Source organism: Aspergillus nidulans, chromosome III, assembly GCF_000011425.1.
Source record: "Aspergillus nidulans FGSC A4 chromosome III".
Lineage (NCBI taxonomy): Eukaryota > Fungi > Ascomycota > Eurotiomycetes > Eurotiales > Aspergillaceae > Aspergillus > Aspergillus nidulans.
The window spans coordinates 1,242,415-1,258,000 of NC_066259.1; the positions used below are offsets into that span (position 1 = coordinate 1,242,415).

Sequence of the window (15,586 nt, forward strand, 5' to 3'; positions counted from 1 at the left end):
GTAAGCTCCAGGTTCTCCTTCCATGAAGCTAGGAATTCGAATAATGAGGATACGCGTTTTCCAAAGGCCTGATTATTTGCCTCTCGCATTGCATTCTGCTCACGGTAACTCTCAAGCTTCGTCGCCTCATAGCTTGGAAGTTGTTAAGGCATAATAACTGTATATTGCAGGCGGCGGACAAAGCATCGTCGGCGCCGGTTTGCGTCAGACACGAGAGTTTGGAATTGTGAGAAAGATAGTAACCTGCTACCTGGCTGCAGTTGCTCACTCTCCACTTCAACAGAACGGTAGATCAGTTGCTCGAAGATAGGCTGCCATTGACGGCAGATGCGGCGCACTTTATGAGGGACGTGCCATCCTCTTCCAGGTATGAGACGATTTGCACCCAGAGCTCTGGTGGAAGGCGATGCAGCATGAAAATTTGAGTTGTAGGACGTGAGATACCTGATGAGGGATTGAAGACCAGGGACGATAACTAATCGGTCTATATAACGTATTCAGTAATGAATGGGCCTTACAAGCCAGCGGGCCACCTCTGTATTCCATATAAAATGACACTTTTGACAGTTATCGACAGCGATGACTTACCTCCAGCGATTTTAACGCCCTGGACACTCCTCCCTACGCCAACCAAACTGCCTCTAGGCTGGTATGAGGAAGGACTGCAACGTATACAAGAATTATTCTCGGGCGACATCCCAAGCTGGTGGTTCGCGGGACAGGTTGAGACTAGCCACTTTGCGGACTGGAACTCGCTACCGTGGTGGAACTGCACTTTTGACCAAGAACACCCAATACTGCGCTTACTCTCAGATGAGTTTCTTCTGGGTAAGGACTCTCTGGAGCCAGACTATGTGGATCTTCTGAACGCAGCGCCGAACTCTACCAACGATTGTTATGAATGATACGAAACTAAGGAAAGCAACTATCTGCTGTCAATCCCGGTGAAACAGCCAACACTCATGCAATACAGGAGATACCTGTGACACTGTCCTGCCGATGCCAATATCGCGCTCGACGCGTTCTACGCATGGAATGTAAGAGAGTTTCAGACCCCGTCTACTGCATGCTCACTATGCTATGTTCCATAGCCCAGCATCAAGACGACTGCTCAAACCTGAGGCTGAATACCTTTACTGCATTTGAGGCGATGGATACGAAGATACTTACTATCCAGACCCCGAGTTAACGCCAACATCAACCTCTGCCATAACAACGCCTCCAACAAGTACCGAAAATTGCCCCATAACCCCTACGACACCGCCGGGCCAACGCAGAAAGGTTTCCTTGCCCAGTGCAAGTACGTCTTCAGTTCTCCCAGTTTCAATCATGACAAGCAGCGGCTTCAAGGATCTAGATGTGCAGGTATATATTGCGCAGATATGGCGACAAACTATGGTGTTGCCTTGGAAACAATGTATGAGTTGAATCCCGTGTCGAATGGTGACTGTAGCGGGTTCTGGCCTGAATATACCTATTGTATCGAGGCCAGTTGAAAGAAGAATTAGCGCGGAGTGGAGGGAATGGTATGAAGCCTTGACGGTACCAGAATGGCTGATAACTGCTAGTGTATACACTCTCGCTCCTTTTTGTCTTTGAAGTAGATTCTGAGTACCTAGAAGCGGCGGAGCCGTAGCATTATTAGTTGGCAGCGTCTCAGTTTAATAAACGAGTCCTCCGGGTCACCGCCAGGCGAGATTCAGCATCTGACGACATCTATATAAGACAGTACAATGAGCCAGGAAATCTGTGCCGTCCCAATGGCTTATTAAACAGCAGTTGTTTTTTACTGGTGCCGGCCCAAACCCCGGCCTGGCAACATTGCTTGGAGAACCAAGTCAGCGGCGCTGGCAGCTCCATAAAGCCCTTCTGGTCATTATGTATCTAGAGATCTCCAAAGTCTCTAAGTAATCCTTTCAGATCTCGCCTTCAATATGGAGTATAAAGTCATGTTTTGACTTATTCCCAATGATGATCGCTCCATTGTAGCTATAGAATCCTAGACGTGCAAGCATCTTAAAATTACACATAGTTGATAAACAGGAACTAAAAAAAAAAAAAAACGCACAACAGCTGGGATTCGCATGTGGTCAGCCACCATACTACTATTATTAGGGTACCTCCCACGAGGAATCCATAACAACATTTCAGACCCAATCTAAGCCTTCTGCAGGAAACTAATAGAGTCCAGCTGCTTCGCGTCGCCCAACCCAAGACTGATGTCCTTCAACTGCTCCAGATCCTTGATGCTTTCGAGTTCCATAGTGATTGTATCATAGGAATCAGCACCCAGTGGAACAGGAAGGGAATGCGTTCCCCGCGACTAACAAGTCGATACATAGCGGCAGCAATTGCGCACGGTTCTGCCCAGGAGACCCGATTTTCTGCTTTACCCATATACCCCAGCAGAGTATTGGTGGGATAGTTCGGGTCAGCATAGGCTGGGTGTCTCCCCTTTGCCATAGTGGCGTAGGTTGCTTTATGATACATATACCGTAGCGGACGGAGTCATGAATAAGGAAAAGGCGAGAAGAGTAAAGTCGGGTAAGAATAGTATGCGAGCCGCACACATTAAGGGGATTGCGCTGGAGTAAACGAATACCATCAAGCTGGTATACACTATTGTCGATATCAGATTCCACTAGTGAAGGAATGTATGGTAAATCAAGGTATTAAGCATGTGCAGAAGTGTATACAGCAGCTTTCGGTGAGTCCGGGTGATGATGAGCTGCGATACGGTATCCCCAACGCCAATATATCATCGAGCCAAGCCAATGACATGAAACGCGAGCTCATTTTGTTCATAGTCAAATTGACACTGCTGATTGACCAGTCAACCAGTCAGCGAGGTATGTACGTCTGGGTAGATGTAAGTGTGGGTATAAATATAGGTGCAATCGTGGCGGTGAGGATGTGGTGAGGTGTAAAACTACGCCATCAGAAGGCCGTATGCGATGCCTAGGAACGTGGGAACGACGGCAGTGAGGAAAGACGGCACTGTGACAGCTTCGAGTCCGGCATTTTCTAGGGAGGAAGTTGTGAAGATTGTCTCGAAGGAGATGTGTGACGAATTGAAGCAGTTTGTGGAGTTGACTTCAGCGACATCCTCGGGTTCGGCGAAGGTAATGTCCGCGCACTAAATGCCGCATTAGATCTTCTAGCGAGCACTAGGGAAGAGAACGGGCATGACTTACATTGTACAGGGCCGCTCCATGCTGAGCTAGCTCAATCACCTGGATCGTCGCGTTATCCCCCACCTGGACCTCGATTCCGGCCGGCAGCCTGACTTGAGGAAGACAGATTGTGCCGGGGTAGGGGTCGTTGTCTGGGCCGACGATCTCAAAGGGCGTGATCATCGGGTGGCTCATGTTCGGCGGCACAGTGCCCAGCCCAATGTTGATATAGATCTGAGCTCGGGAATGGCCCTGAAACCAGCCTGGTTGGAAGGATACGGCGCCCCCTTGCACCGGCCATTTCGTTCGGTTCTCTGACGTGGGCATGCCGCCGCCTAGAGGTGTCAGCACAGATTGTCATCAGATCGATGGAAGATAATGCAGTGATGACATACAAGGATAGGACCATTGCATTCCATATGGATAGATCAAAGTCTCGTTGTCGCTGCTCCACGCAATACCGAGACCGTCAGCTCCCTCAACCGTCCCAGTTGTGTGTAGGTTATTGCCTCTGTATCCAGGATAGACGATAACGGTGTGAGCATTCGCCAGGCCGATGCAAAGCATGGCCGCGGCGAGCCATGGTGACGGCGACGTTGACATTAACATATTGCGAGTTCTATAGCAGTACCAAGAGCCGAGAAGAGTCGACTGAGCTTCGGTCAAGACCTCAAGAGACCAGGACACTGTACGTTGCTTTGCCTAGAATAACCAGACGAGAAAGAGCTCACTCGATGCGAGCGATACAGATCATCCTCGACCCGAAACGAAACAAGCTTCGGACAATGCAGACGGCAGAAGGTCAAGGACAAGACAAAACGGAGACGAGCCCAGAGGAGACGGGCTGGCCGCGCTTTTGAGGCACCGTCGCCATTGTCTGATGGGCCTTCGAAGCCAAGCTTAGCGGGGGACTGCAGTGAGCGCTGGACGAGTGAGAGCAGAGATCACGATGTGACAGGCCTGCAGCCGACGACAAGGGGCACCGCACTGCGGTTCGAAATGCTGAGGAGGTGTGCTTGGCTGGTTGCAAGCAGGTGGTCGGCGATAAAGCCATTGGTTGCACGCCTTGGAGGTCGAAGTGCCAGAACGAGAGGGAGATTGGCCAAAGAGAAGAGTCTAAGAGGCCTAGCATGCACGCGCATCACCTCCCAGACCTGCTTGGAGAGCTCTGATTGGTCAAGGAAAGCCTGCTGCAAGCGCCCATTGGGGGACTAAGAAATAGACGGAGATCAGACCGGGCGCTTACAGAGGCGATGTGAGTGGTGTAGTATTGGCGAACGAAAGGTACACCAAATGAGCGTCAGCACCAGATCTGGATTAATATCAAAAGTTAAATGAGAATTGGCTCGTCTGCGACTTCAGAAAGCAGCATGAACGATGGTCTGGAGTTGTCTCGTATCCCTCTAATAGCGGCCCCTCGCTAGCCGCCTTCCCCACAAGCCTGCGAGCTTATCACTATCAAGCAAAAACATCACACTCGCCAACGCTCACCACAGGCACACAACCTCTCCTATACATCACCGCCCACGGCCAACAGCATGCATCCGCCGCCACCTTACGGTCCCTAAACCAATCGCGCTCAATCCCACCCATCCTACTTCCCAAGTCTACTGTCTCCTTCTGGAAGAGGGAGACAATATGCCCCACACCCGCCGCAAAAAACCGTCCCCCTCGCAGAACAAGCGCCTCCAAGTCACAGACGACTCCGGCTGGACGCACGTCACAACGAACAAACACGCTCGCCGCATCCGACAGCCGAGCGTAAACCCGAATTCAGGCTCGAGCTCGACTGGGAACCGCAATGGTCTAGAGAAAGATGCCGCGAAAGAAGAAATAGCCGAGGAACTTGTCCCCGCCGAAGCACCACAAAAGACCACACTGTCCGACCTCCAGCGGCAGCTTGGATTGTATAAACAGCGATGGGAGGAGTCAGTGACCTGGGATTGTGTTGTTGAGGGCCTCAGGCGCGGGGTGCCCTCCTTGCTGGCGGAGCGTGGAAGCAGCAGCAACAGCGACGGTGACGGCGAAAAAGAGGTCAAGGATAAAGACGAAAATCAGAGCAAGAATGGCATCTCGATTATCTGCATCGGTCTGGGAAGTCCCAGTGGTTTTCTGCGCGGCGGTTGGGTCGATCGTCGCGCCGTCTCAATGTACCAGCTCGCTGCATTGGCGAGTATCCTGGAATGGATTGGTTCGTTCCCCTGCCCCTGGACCTATACTTGAACGCAAACCCCTAACTTCTCAATGACTGCTAGGAGAAAGCACCTCGATGCAGAACCCCAACCCCGGAATGAGAGCTTACGCGCAAGATCCCGTCTTCAACACCCACGACGAAACTCTACTCAACGAGCTAAAGATAACCGTCCTCACGCACCCCGGCGCCTTCCAGAAAGTGACGCCGAAAACCCTCCTTTTTTGTCCTGGGGCAGAACGGCGTCATATTGAGCTCCTTCTTGCGCACGATCCGGCGATTGTGGTCGGCGGGCCGCTAGAGGATATCGAGTCGGATGTTGTGAGGCGGTTTGTGGAGAGGAGGGAGTCAGTCAGACTGAAGGAGTTTGCGGAGCTTGAGACGGCGTTCTGGGGGATGAGGATTTATTTCCCGCGTTCTGGAGCCGAGAAGCAAGATAAGGTTTCCAGTAGAATTCAGGAGGGGGGAGCTGAGGGATAGGACTACAGCGTAGGTTTGGTGAACATAATATCTCGAGAGCTTTGTTATCATAAACCATGACGTGGCTACAGGACCTGCCGGTCAGGGATTGTTGTTACCCAGGTAAGGCGAGGAGTGCTATATATTACCTGTGTCCGCCGCAGCCAGCCACTCCCATACGTCGTGCCAAACGATGCACTGTGACAGGCATGAGGGACCCAGCTCGATTCAACAGCCCGTTCGACCGATTGGACCCGAAACCATCAGATTGAAACAACACCGGTTGTACTAGAACACCCGAATCGAGTGGAGCTGTGTATTATACTATATACATTGGCAAGCCAAGCGCGCAACCAACAATGGAGGTCAGTGCAATACGCTCCGAGCAGACGAAGACAATACAGAAGAAATTCCGCAACCGGTCACAAATAGTCAACAAGCAATCCACGGTCCGAGAAATGAGAGCAACACAATCGCCATATAGGAATAATCAAATAGACACACAGAGGGAGAGCAGCACCCAAATCATCAGTCATTTGTACGTTAAAGAATCATGTATACAGAAAAAAATGACACACGGGAAGATACAGTGATCATAAAAGAAAGATGCCATGATAATGGATCGCATTTGCCCGAAGCAGAAAGACATCTGCAAAGACGCGAAAGTGCTATGCAGCCGTCTTGCCACCACAATCCGGGATTTCGATCCCAGGCTTCAAGTTGCGACCAGGGTCCATGAGACCCCATTTGTCTTCCCACTGCTCGTCACCTTTGTTGAATTTCACTTTCCAGGGCTCGTCAAAGGCCTCGAACCTGTAATTCCTGTCAGTACTAATGACTCCAAGGATTGACGGGATGCACGGTAGGTGGATGGATGAAACGTACCAGAAATAATCTGTCCCATTCTCCAGCGCCGGGCAGACCCAGTCTGCCATAAACTGGTTCATCTGCTTGACCCCCGCCACAGCACCAGAGGTATCATCCTTGCAGTTGGCGCCGTCGCCGCAATCGTTTCCTCCACCGCTGGGCCAGCCAACCTCGGCAATGATATTGCCTTTGTTCGTCCCCTGTGTAAGTGGAGCGTTATGTGAGTTCCAAAAACTCCAGGTCCAACCCGCTGCCTTGCTGACCTCCACGCCTCCAAAGAAGGGGTGGACGTTCGACATGACGACATCCGTGGCATCTGCGAGTGTTTCGTCCCAGTTATCGCCGAGGTCGGAGGTCGCGACTTTTATGTCGATGTTGTGGTCGTTAAAGTGCTTGCGGACTTGGCGCATATAGTCGATGATGTTCTTGCGCGCTTCTTCCTTTGTGGAACCTGCGCGGTAAAGAGCTTCGTTGCCGATGATAGCGCCTTTAAAGACAGAGTGATCGGAGCGTTTGTCAAGAATGTCGTAGAGCTGGGAGAGCTGGCGTTCGTTGGTGGTAGTGTTTGTGTCAATCCAAACGCCGAGCCAAAGTTTCATATCTGTAAGTTCGAGGCGGTCGATGGCGTGGAGGACCATTTCGGTCTGGTTGCAGTCTGTGCCGTAAAGGCGGACGGTGTTGGTTAGTCGCGAGAGCACTGCCATATCACGGGTGACATTGTTCTGGGATGGTGGCCATTTGTCACACTCCGGGTGTTGGACGCCCCAGGGTGTGTAATCCATGCCTGGGAACACCTTGTGCAACCCTTCCATGGCCATAAGAGACTTGATTTCGTCCGAGTTCTTGTCGAGATCACCGTTGGTCTCCGTGTCATCATCTGCAGATACTTCGGACGATTCTGATGCGGTCTCAGACCTGCGATTGCCCAACGTGCCGCCAACAGCGCCTCCGACAATAGCTCCAATAACAATGAAAGCCAATATGCCCCCTATAATCCAGCCACGTTTTCGGCTCGCACCGGAGGGTCTAGGTTTAGCATACTTTTCGACAGATGGCAGGCCTGCGCCGGGAACAGGATCATAAGAAGCATCGGCTGCCTTCTTTGCACCAAAGAATTCTCCTAAAAGACCCCCAGCCGCACCGCCAGTGGCTGCTCCTCCAGCTGCGTTAGGTTTGTTGGACGGGGCTGCCGCAAAACCATCATCTCCATCGTCAAGAATATCATCCGGGTTGATGTCAGCAGGATAGTCCTGCGAGCTGTAGGCAGAATGTCGCTGGTACGGTCCCGACGCTACACCCTGATATGATCCATCGAGAAAACTGTGACGGGATCCGCTCGGTGGTGTCCAGTTCCCTGCCGGTGCACCCGCAGCGCTCAAGGCCGCGCTCGAGCCAAAAGTCTCATGAGATCGCAGCCCCTCCGAGCTTTCGTCCGGCCCAGGCCCAACGCTCGGCGGCGAAGGCACATACGGATTATCTGCGCCGGTAGTATGATAACCTCGTTCAGCGGGGATATAGCCGAGTGTCGCGTCTGCATCCCTGAAAGCGTCAATGCCACTCTGACGGTCATGGGTGTTGGCAACGCCAAGGGCGATACCGCTAATCCCTCCTCCCACGGCCGAAGGCCCTAAATTATCCATCCCCGGGGTTGCGGTCGAGGCCGTCCGCATTGAATGCGTGTGCGCAATGCCAGGACCAGATCCCCAGTTCTGCTGTCCGTCTCCTGGCATCGCCGCGGGCTCGCCGTTGTTCCCGTATCCATGCATTCGATGTTGAGAGGAAATCGGCGGGATATCGCCGTACTGTTCTGACCGGTCGCCCATGAAGTATGCTTATGATCGGCCGCCGTATCGGCTATCGGTATTCGATGACCACCGTAGTGGGTGGTTGCTTTGGACCTATCGTCAATCTCGACTCTCAAATCCCGCGGTGTTGACTGATGCTAAGTTTCATGTAAGGAAAGGAGAAGACGGCTTTGATGGAGGAAAGAACAAGATCGTCGAAACGAGGGGCGCAGGAGAGGAGACGAAATTCCTGTCCGAAGTTAGCAACGGGCTGGAACCATCTGAAACGCCAGGTCGGTTGAACCCACCGAGGTCACGCAAGAACCACGGTTCTAAAGTGAAGGATGACGATGAAAGTTCGAGATGTCAGGAACAGGCGACAGGAGAGATAAACAGGTGTCGGAAATGGTCGCTGCTGATTAGGTTTCGCAGGTGATTACCGTAGTTTATATGCTAAATGCTAATATATTGGCCAGGAAAGAAATAGTTCGACTTCCTTATAAAGCACGCACGCACTGACTTTCGGCCGATCGTTCAGCGGGTGAGAGGGGAACGTAATGCCGCGATTTCGATCTCGCAAGAGAAGAAAAGGCTAGGATAGAGCTGAAGAGAAGATGGGGAAGAAGCCAAGTTGGATAAAGGAAGCGGAGAAAGAAAGTGGCTCGATCGATTTGCTACTGCATGCGGACTGAGGAGTTCAATCTGTTGATACTCTTGGTGGAGGCTGTGACCCCGACAACCAGCGTACGGACCCTGTAAGACCCTGTTAAGAACCCTTCGGTAGCGCCTTAGACCCTGTTGGCGGCGTCGTAATTACGGTATCAATGATTCAATGCCACGGCCCACGGCCCACGGCATCACGGGCGGTGAGTGTCTTTTCCGCATAGGGACTAGCGCGACAAGCTATTTTTAGCGGAGAAGACAGCCAGACCAGTGAGCCCACCGCAAACGTGGAGGAATGGCATTCCAGCGTGAGACATGCAGAGCCCGCAACCTAATTTCAATGACTTCAATGGATGCAACCTATACGCGTCTTCTGGAAGGCCGTATTCAAGGGGCCTAGCTCAAGTAGGATACTTTGCACCATGTGATGGTTCCGGGCTCATCTTCCCGAGACACCTGTCACTACCCTATCGCTTCTGGAAGCTCAGCGATTCTACTAGCGTCCAGCGAATTCTACTGCGTGAGATTCTGGCTCGATATCTCAAGCTCGGAAACTCGGCTTTACATTATGGGCTGTCCCAGTACGCCCAGCTCAGGCGCCTGGCTCGGGTGCCTGTCGACACTGACCCGGCAGCAGAAGGAATCATACTATATAGAAAGCTTCGAAAATCAAATCCCACTGCTTGACAACCTGTTGAGGAGGAAGATGGATTAGGTGAACAGCGAAGCAAATCAATGTTGGAGGAAAATAATAGGCTGCCCTGCGCCGACACCTAAAACTACCGACGCCCTTGGAATGACAACAAATCCAATACAAAAGGCAAAAGCAAGCAGATTCGTAAGTCATGACATAGGTAAGCAGTTCCCTCTTTTCGTCCTGTACTTTCCTTTCTCAAGCGTAATCATCAATCATCCACATCAAATCGTCAAGTATGGCAGGATAGTTAACAGTAATCGAAACAAAGTTCAACCGTCTCTCCAGACACCGAACAAAATCAAGCATCTGAGTGTAAATGGCGCCCATGAGGGAACACAACGCTCCTGGCCGCTCGACTTTCTGCCATCTGTCTATTATCATACATAGCGGCCGTGGTCACGTGAGCTCGTACGGTCAAGCAAATGTGAGAGGAATTGAGGAGTTATTCGAAGCCGACATAAATTGAAGAATGTGCTGTACGAGGAGAGAAATGGTATATAGCCAGTCGCTGCGGCTAGGGCTCGATTTCCTCGGCATCGTGCTGGGATGCAGAAACTGTATGCTCGGTGTCGCGAGACATAGCTGCCCGCTTCCTTCGCTCAAGGAACCGTCGCTTTCCTGCCCGGGTTTCGAAGTGTGGTGGGATTGAATTTTCATTCTGGCCGGCGGCAAGCATAGTGCTGCGCATTTTGTTTCTGTATGCATCCACTAGAGCCAATGTTAGCTCAGACAATATCCCGCGCCAATCTTATCAAAAATTTTCACAGTTCGGCCGGGGAAGTGGAAACCGTGAAAGAGCACTCACAAGACCGCTGAAGGAACAGCATCCGTCCGGAGAATACTCTGCTCTGGCTCCAGCTCATTCGGTATCCCAGATCGTTTAACAGCACCTCCTTTCTATGCCTGCGTCGGGAGATCCTAGGAACGGCGATCTCACTCTCGTCATCGACCTGCGGAGCGGGGACCATGGTCCTCCCAACAGTGGCCTCGTCCTCGTCAACATCATTGATCTGGGTATCGTCCTTGATGTACCTGTCTCCAGGAAGTCCTTGGCCCCGTGGAGTCTTCATCTGAACGGGAAAGTAGGTACGCGGGTACACTGAATTAGCCATCCGGTAGGAGTCGGGAATCTCGTCCATGTCCACCTGGTCTAGCATGACTTTGACGCGGACACGGCAGCCAGGCCTCTGCGTATCATCAACGAGAATAAACTTGCGGCGCTTGCCTTCAGGCAGTGTGCCGAACAGGTCATCTTTGTTTGGGTCATGTTCGTCATCCTCTATCTCCTCAACCCTACCCGAAGTTGCGACGGCTGGGTTGCGTCCGAAGGACCCGAGGCCGTTATCCCGAAGCAGAGGGGGGATAGAGGGGCCCCGATGTCCAGACGAAGAGTTGGCAGAGAGCGGGAATGTAGGATATCCGTGGAAAACATGAGCGTTGCGAATGTCTGTTGGCGAGTGCCCACTAGAAGAAGGTGCAGGTGGCAGCGGCCGATGGGTACCACTCGCATAATCGGCGGAACCTACAGAGAAGGCAACATTCAAGAATTAGCCTACACAGAAATGCATATGGCGCGCCCACGGTGAGGGTATGAAACGGCAATACGCATCCATGATAACATAGCAGACAGGTGGGAGTATGGAGGGTAAGTTTTAGGATGAAAGAGAAACCAGACAGGAACGCCACGAACAAGGACAAGAATAAAAGTACATAGCAAACGTCCAGTCATCCGGTAACGTGGTGATCCTTGCGCGCGTATTGCACAAGAAAGGGTTGTGAAAAGAACATTACGAGCTCATAGAATATTGCCAGCATAGACGCCGGAGTGTTAAGGGAATAAGCATATCATATGTGGCGGAACATACCGCTAGCTTCCTCATGGATGGGCCCGTCAGGTTGAGCGTGATGGTGATGTAGTTGCGGCGGTCCCATAGCTGATAATGGTCCAAGTGATGGACGGGGGCCGACTGGTGCGATGCTAGAGCTTGACACCCCGGGGGGGACCCCGGTTGTCGGAGCCATATGTTGAGGCGGCGGTGCTGGCAGGGCTCCTTGTCGTCTATTGATCTTGGCCATTCGTCTAACCCGCCGGCTCCGTAGTCGAGGATCCTGGTTGCTATTCCTCCAGCTATCGACTGCGCGTTGGATCAGTCCGCGCTTCCCTCGCAATGTGGCGTTAAGTTCTGCCAGTGCCCACCCAACAGCATTACACTCTGTCTCATAAACAAGACGATTTCCTCTGTACTGGTCCTTGCTGCAGCATGCTCGGGGATAGACGCAGTTCTCTGCTTTGAATTCCTGCGACAGATTGTCCACGTTGACGGATTCGACATCACACCGAATGGTGTACTCCATCTTCACACGATCACGAGAGTACTCAAAGGCAATCCATTGCACTCCATTGCTGTCTTGTCGTACAACTAGAGGGGTTGTCGCCGGGATAGGACCGGGTGCTGCGCTGGAGCTCGTCCCAATGTTAGAGCTCTGATGATTGGAATTGCTTGGTTGGAGGGGCGCTGAAGTTGCGGGGTGCGGGGGATTCAAGAGAGCCCTTTGGGAAGGGGTTGCCTGCTGGACAGTGGCGGTAGTAGGACTAGTCAATGCGGCAGTTGGCGCCTGGGAAGATTGATGTTGAAGCTGGGATGTGCTAGTCTGATGGGACATCATCAAAGACTGGGTGGTGAGAGGGTGTTGCTGAGGTGATGGATGCGCTCCATACGGTGATGGCTGCACAGGGAGTGCTGATAAAGCTTGTTGATAGCCATAGATCGTCGACGTCATTTGAGGAGATTGTGTATAGAGGCTTCTGTTATGTTCGTGCGGCTGGGAAGCCACTGAAGCAGGGGAGGATGATTGGGGGGTATGGTAGATGGGGGGATAAGGTCGATGCATTTGTGTAGTAGCCATTATTTCTTGAGGACCTAGAACAGAATTAGAGGCTAAAGCGTAGAATGACTGAGCACTGATGTGGACTGGGAAGTTTCGGAATCGGCCGTGAACTGGCCAATATGCTATCTGGGCTTTCATTTTCTCCGTAAGACAAATAAGACAAATGCACTTACCGCTAGACGGGTATTGGCTCGGTGCACTCGCCGTGGTGTAAGATTGATGCGATGTATAATAGGTTTGCTCTGGAGCCTGTGGGCCGTATGGAGGTGGATGATGCAAGACTCCGTTACCTAGAGTCGGAGGACCATATGATCCAGTAGAGAGATTCGTGCTAGTTTGGCGAGGCGACGCGGGTTGCTTTGAGATGTGAACAAGGCTTGCTGAGCCGGGATTCTGGGAGCCTTGATGCCCAGAGATAGCGTGCTGTTGTCGCAACTGCAATGGGACTGGTCAGTAATGCTTTAATATGTGCATCTAACGCTCGAGCTGCAAAGCAGGGAGGCTGCATAGCCCCCAGCCGCCACATGATAGCGGCTGTCAAAATGCGGACCTAGGTCGTAGGCAGCTGGCTGATCTGGCGGCGCGATGAACGTCGAAGAATCCTCTAGGTGCCTACGGCCGCTCCAGCCTAGACGGTAGATGCAACTCGGTGCGGCCCTGGCATGTCCAGATACCGGAATCCCTCGCGTCCAGGCATTCTCCAAAAGCCAGACGGCTTGTAGGGACATCAGTCACACCAGGTGTGACCAGAGTGAGCCAACATCCCACTGTAACCATAATGGGCCCAAGACATGCCTTTGCGGTTCTTGAGGTTGCACATGCCCAGTCTCGCGAAACATTCAATCGCGAAGCGCAGGGCCGGTGTCCACGTCGGCCAGAGACTCGCACAAGACTGTTCTCCCCGGGAAACGGCGAGTATCAGGCCGGGTCAGAGGGTCTCCTAGGACCCCAGGGAGTGGAGAACGGGTCCTTGGAGCCTCAATTCAGATGGAGACCGATACACCAAGACGGCCAGGGTCGAGTCGCGTGTATCAAAGCTTAAGATAGCGGCAGCCGTTTACAACAAGAGTGCTGTGCACTGTCAAAACCAGGGGGAGATCGCCGCTGTTGACTCGTAGCAAGTCTTTGTTGACAGGTCGTTCCCGGTCTCGACCACGTGAAACGAGCCAGGATGTCCTTGGATGGAGCCGAAGAATGGGGGCGAAAGCAGCGCACCAAGTCAAAGCAGAAGAGCAAAAAGAAAGCAAAACCTTACCGGATTATCACCAGGCTCGTCCTTGTACTTTGTCAGAGACGAATGGGCGAGGTCATTCGGGACAACGCCAGTCATGACTGGCCTCGCGGATCGAGGACTCGTTGCTCGTCAACTCAAAAGCTCATCCCATACGCTGTGAAAGTGGAAGACTCAGAATGAGGGAAAGCAGCGAGGAGCAAAGCAGAGCAGGAAATCCAGCAGAACAAGAGTAAATCCTAACACAGAGAACAAATGGCAGTGGTTCGTTGCCCTGAACGGACTGGGGGAGGGCCTTGTTAAACGGTGCGCTGCGAGTGTGTGGAGGGTCCAGGGTCGTTATTTAGCTCAGAGACCCATCCAGGCTGGCCAGAGGCTGCTAGCCCAGATGCGGAATGGAGGCAGTCGTAGGTGCAGGTGCACGGAGAGAAAAGAAAGAGCAGAAAATCAAATTAAATCGAAAGAGAGTGAGTGGTGGGGATATCAAGATGAGCTTGTTACTAGCGGGAAGGTGGTGTAATATTGACCGGGATAAATGCAGGACGCAGGAGAACGCGCAAATGTGACTGAATGCCGGGAAGCTCAGCTGGAGATTAGATCCAGGGTGACCAGCCGAAAATGATTTGCAGTTCAAGGAGTTTGAAGAACTGAAGAGCGACCTAGCTTGGGCAAAAGGTGAGACCGCAGTGGCAGTGATGGACGGACCGACAGCCAAGCTTGTGCGGGAGGTTAAGTTTTCTGATGTCGGGGGAAAAAAAAAGAAAAAGAAAAGGGCAAAGAGGACGAGAGTCCAGACAAAGAAAATGGAGCCGCGAGCGGTCTTAAATCCAGCCTGGAAGCTGGGGGGCATTTGTGTGGGAGATATTTGGAGGTATTTGCTACAGTAGGTACAGTAGGTACAGAACGGCGGCCCCTATGGAGTATGGGGGACGGCCAGGGCAGAATCAGGATGATGCTGATAGTCGACTGCCCCTTGAGGTCCTTGACCAAGAGGACAAAATAATAATAATTTGGGTATTATTATCGTTTTCAGAATATTATAATAGTAGAGATGCAGCCATAACAGTACAGTAGCAGTAGTGGCAGTAGTGTGCAAGTGTATGAATGGCTTCTTTCAGTCCCATCATCATTGGCAGAGACCGCGGGTCCACCCACCTTCCTTTCTCACTTGCACTGTCTGGACCTGTGAAGTGTGAACTCGCGAACACTGGCTCTATCGAGGCTTGGAGCCGTCTGGATTCTGGATCAACAGAGACACTACTCAGAGTACTACTGTGGATAAAGCTTCCAGCTCCAGTCCAACACTGGCTGTCTTTGAACAGAGTTTACCTTGCATGATAGGCGAAGTCTCGGGAGACTCCAGGAATCCCAGTTGGCAGTCAGGTACCGTCCACTAGTGTTTCATTGACACGAGGCTTTTTTATCCAGAAGATTCCGGTCTCCGAGGAAAGACAACGACAGCAAGAGCGGCGCTGATCAGCAGCAGGATTGATCCCCTCCATCGCAGCCAGTCAGAGACGACGGTCTCTGTACGGAGGCCTCTGGCGGCCGCCGCTGGCCGGCTGGCGAGACCCCCCAGAGAGGTCGGCGTAATTAGTGGTGAGTGGTGACCGTCTTCTTACGAAAGACCAG

The 15,586-nt window shown here is 52.2% G+C and overlaps 5 protein-coding genes across 5 annotated transcripts, besides 1 other annotated feature; 2 read left to right on the forward strand and 3 right to left on the reverse strand.

The window, feature by feature from the left end:
- Positions 1-15,586: part of a sequence feature (contig 1.80 1848..335440(-1)) that runs on past both edges of the window.
- Positions 552-1,496, forward strand: ANIA_04703 (uncharacterized protein; the record flags this gene model as incomplete). The annotated part of the gene is made up of 3 exons (XM_657215.1): positions 552-828; positions 974-1,037; positions 1,178-1,496. The coding sequence occupies 3 exons, from the start codon at positions 552-554 to the stop codon at positions 1,494-1,496; spliced, it is 660 nt and encodes a 219-aa protein (XP_662307.1).
- On the reverse strand, positions 2,930-3,980 carry ANIA_04702 (copper acquisition factor BIM1-like domain-containing protein; the record flags this gene model as incomplete). The annotated part of the gene is made up of 3 exons (XM_657214.2): positions 3,569-3,980; positions 3,195-3,508; positions 2,930-3,136 (listed from the first exon to the last, which is right to left on the reverse strand). The coding sequence occupies exons 1-3, from the start codon at positions 3,780-3,782 to the stop codon at positions 2,930-2,932; spliced, it is 735 nt and encodes a 244-aa protein (XP_662306.1). The 5' UTR covers positions 3,783-3,980.
- Positions 4,812-5,844, forward strand: ANIA_04701 (SRR1 family protein; the record flags this gene model as incomplete). The annotated part of the gene is made up of 2 exons (XM_657213.1): positions 4,812-5,364; positions 5,429-5,844. 2 exons carry the CDS (start codon positions 4,812-4,814, stop codon positions 5,842-5,844), a joined length of 969 nt encoding a protein of 322 aa, XP_662305.1.
- On the reverse strand, positions 6,146-8,513 carry bgt3 (protein btgC; the record flags this gene model as incomplete). Its single annotated transcript, XM_657212.2, has 2 exons — positions 6,146-6,636; positions 6,709-8,513. 2 exons carry the CDS (start codon positions 8,511-8,513, stop codon positions 6,492-6,494), a joined length of 1,950 nt encoding a protein of 649 aa, XP_662304.1. The 3' UTR covers positions 6,146-6,491.
- ANIA_04699 (uncharacterized protein) lies at positions 10,349-12,741 on the reverse strand (the record flags this gene model as incomplete). Its single annotated transcript, XM_657211.1, has 3 exons — positions 10,349-10,542; positions 10,640-11,356; positions 11,700-12,741. 3 exons carry the CDS (start codon positions 12,739-12,741, stop codon positions 10,349-10,351), a joined length of 1,953 nt encoding a protein of 650 aa, XP_662303.1.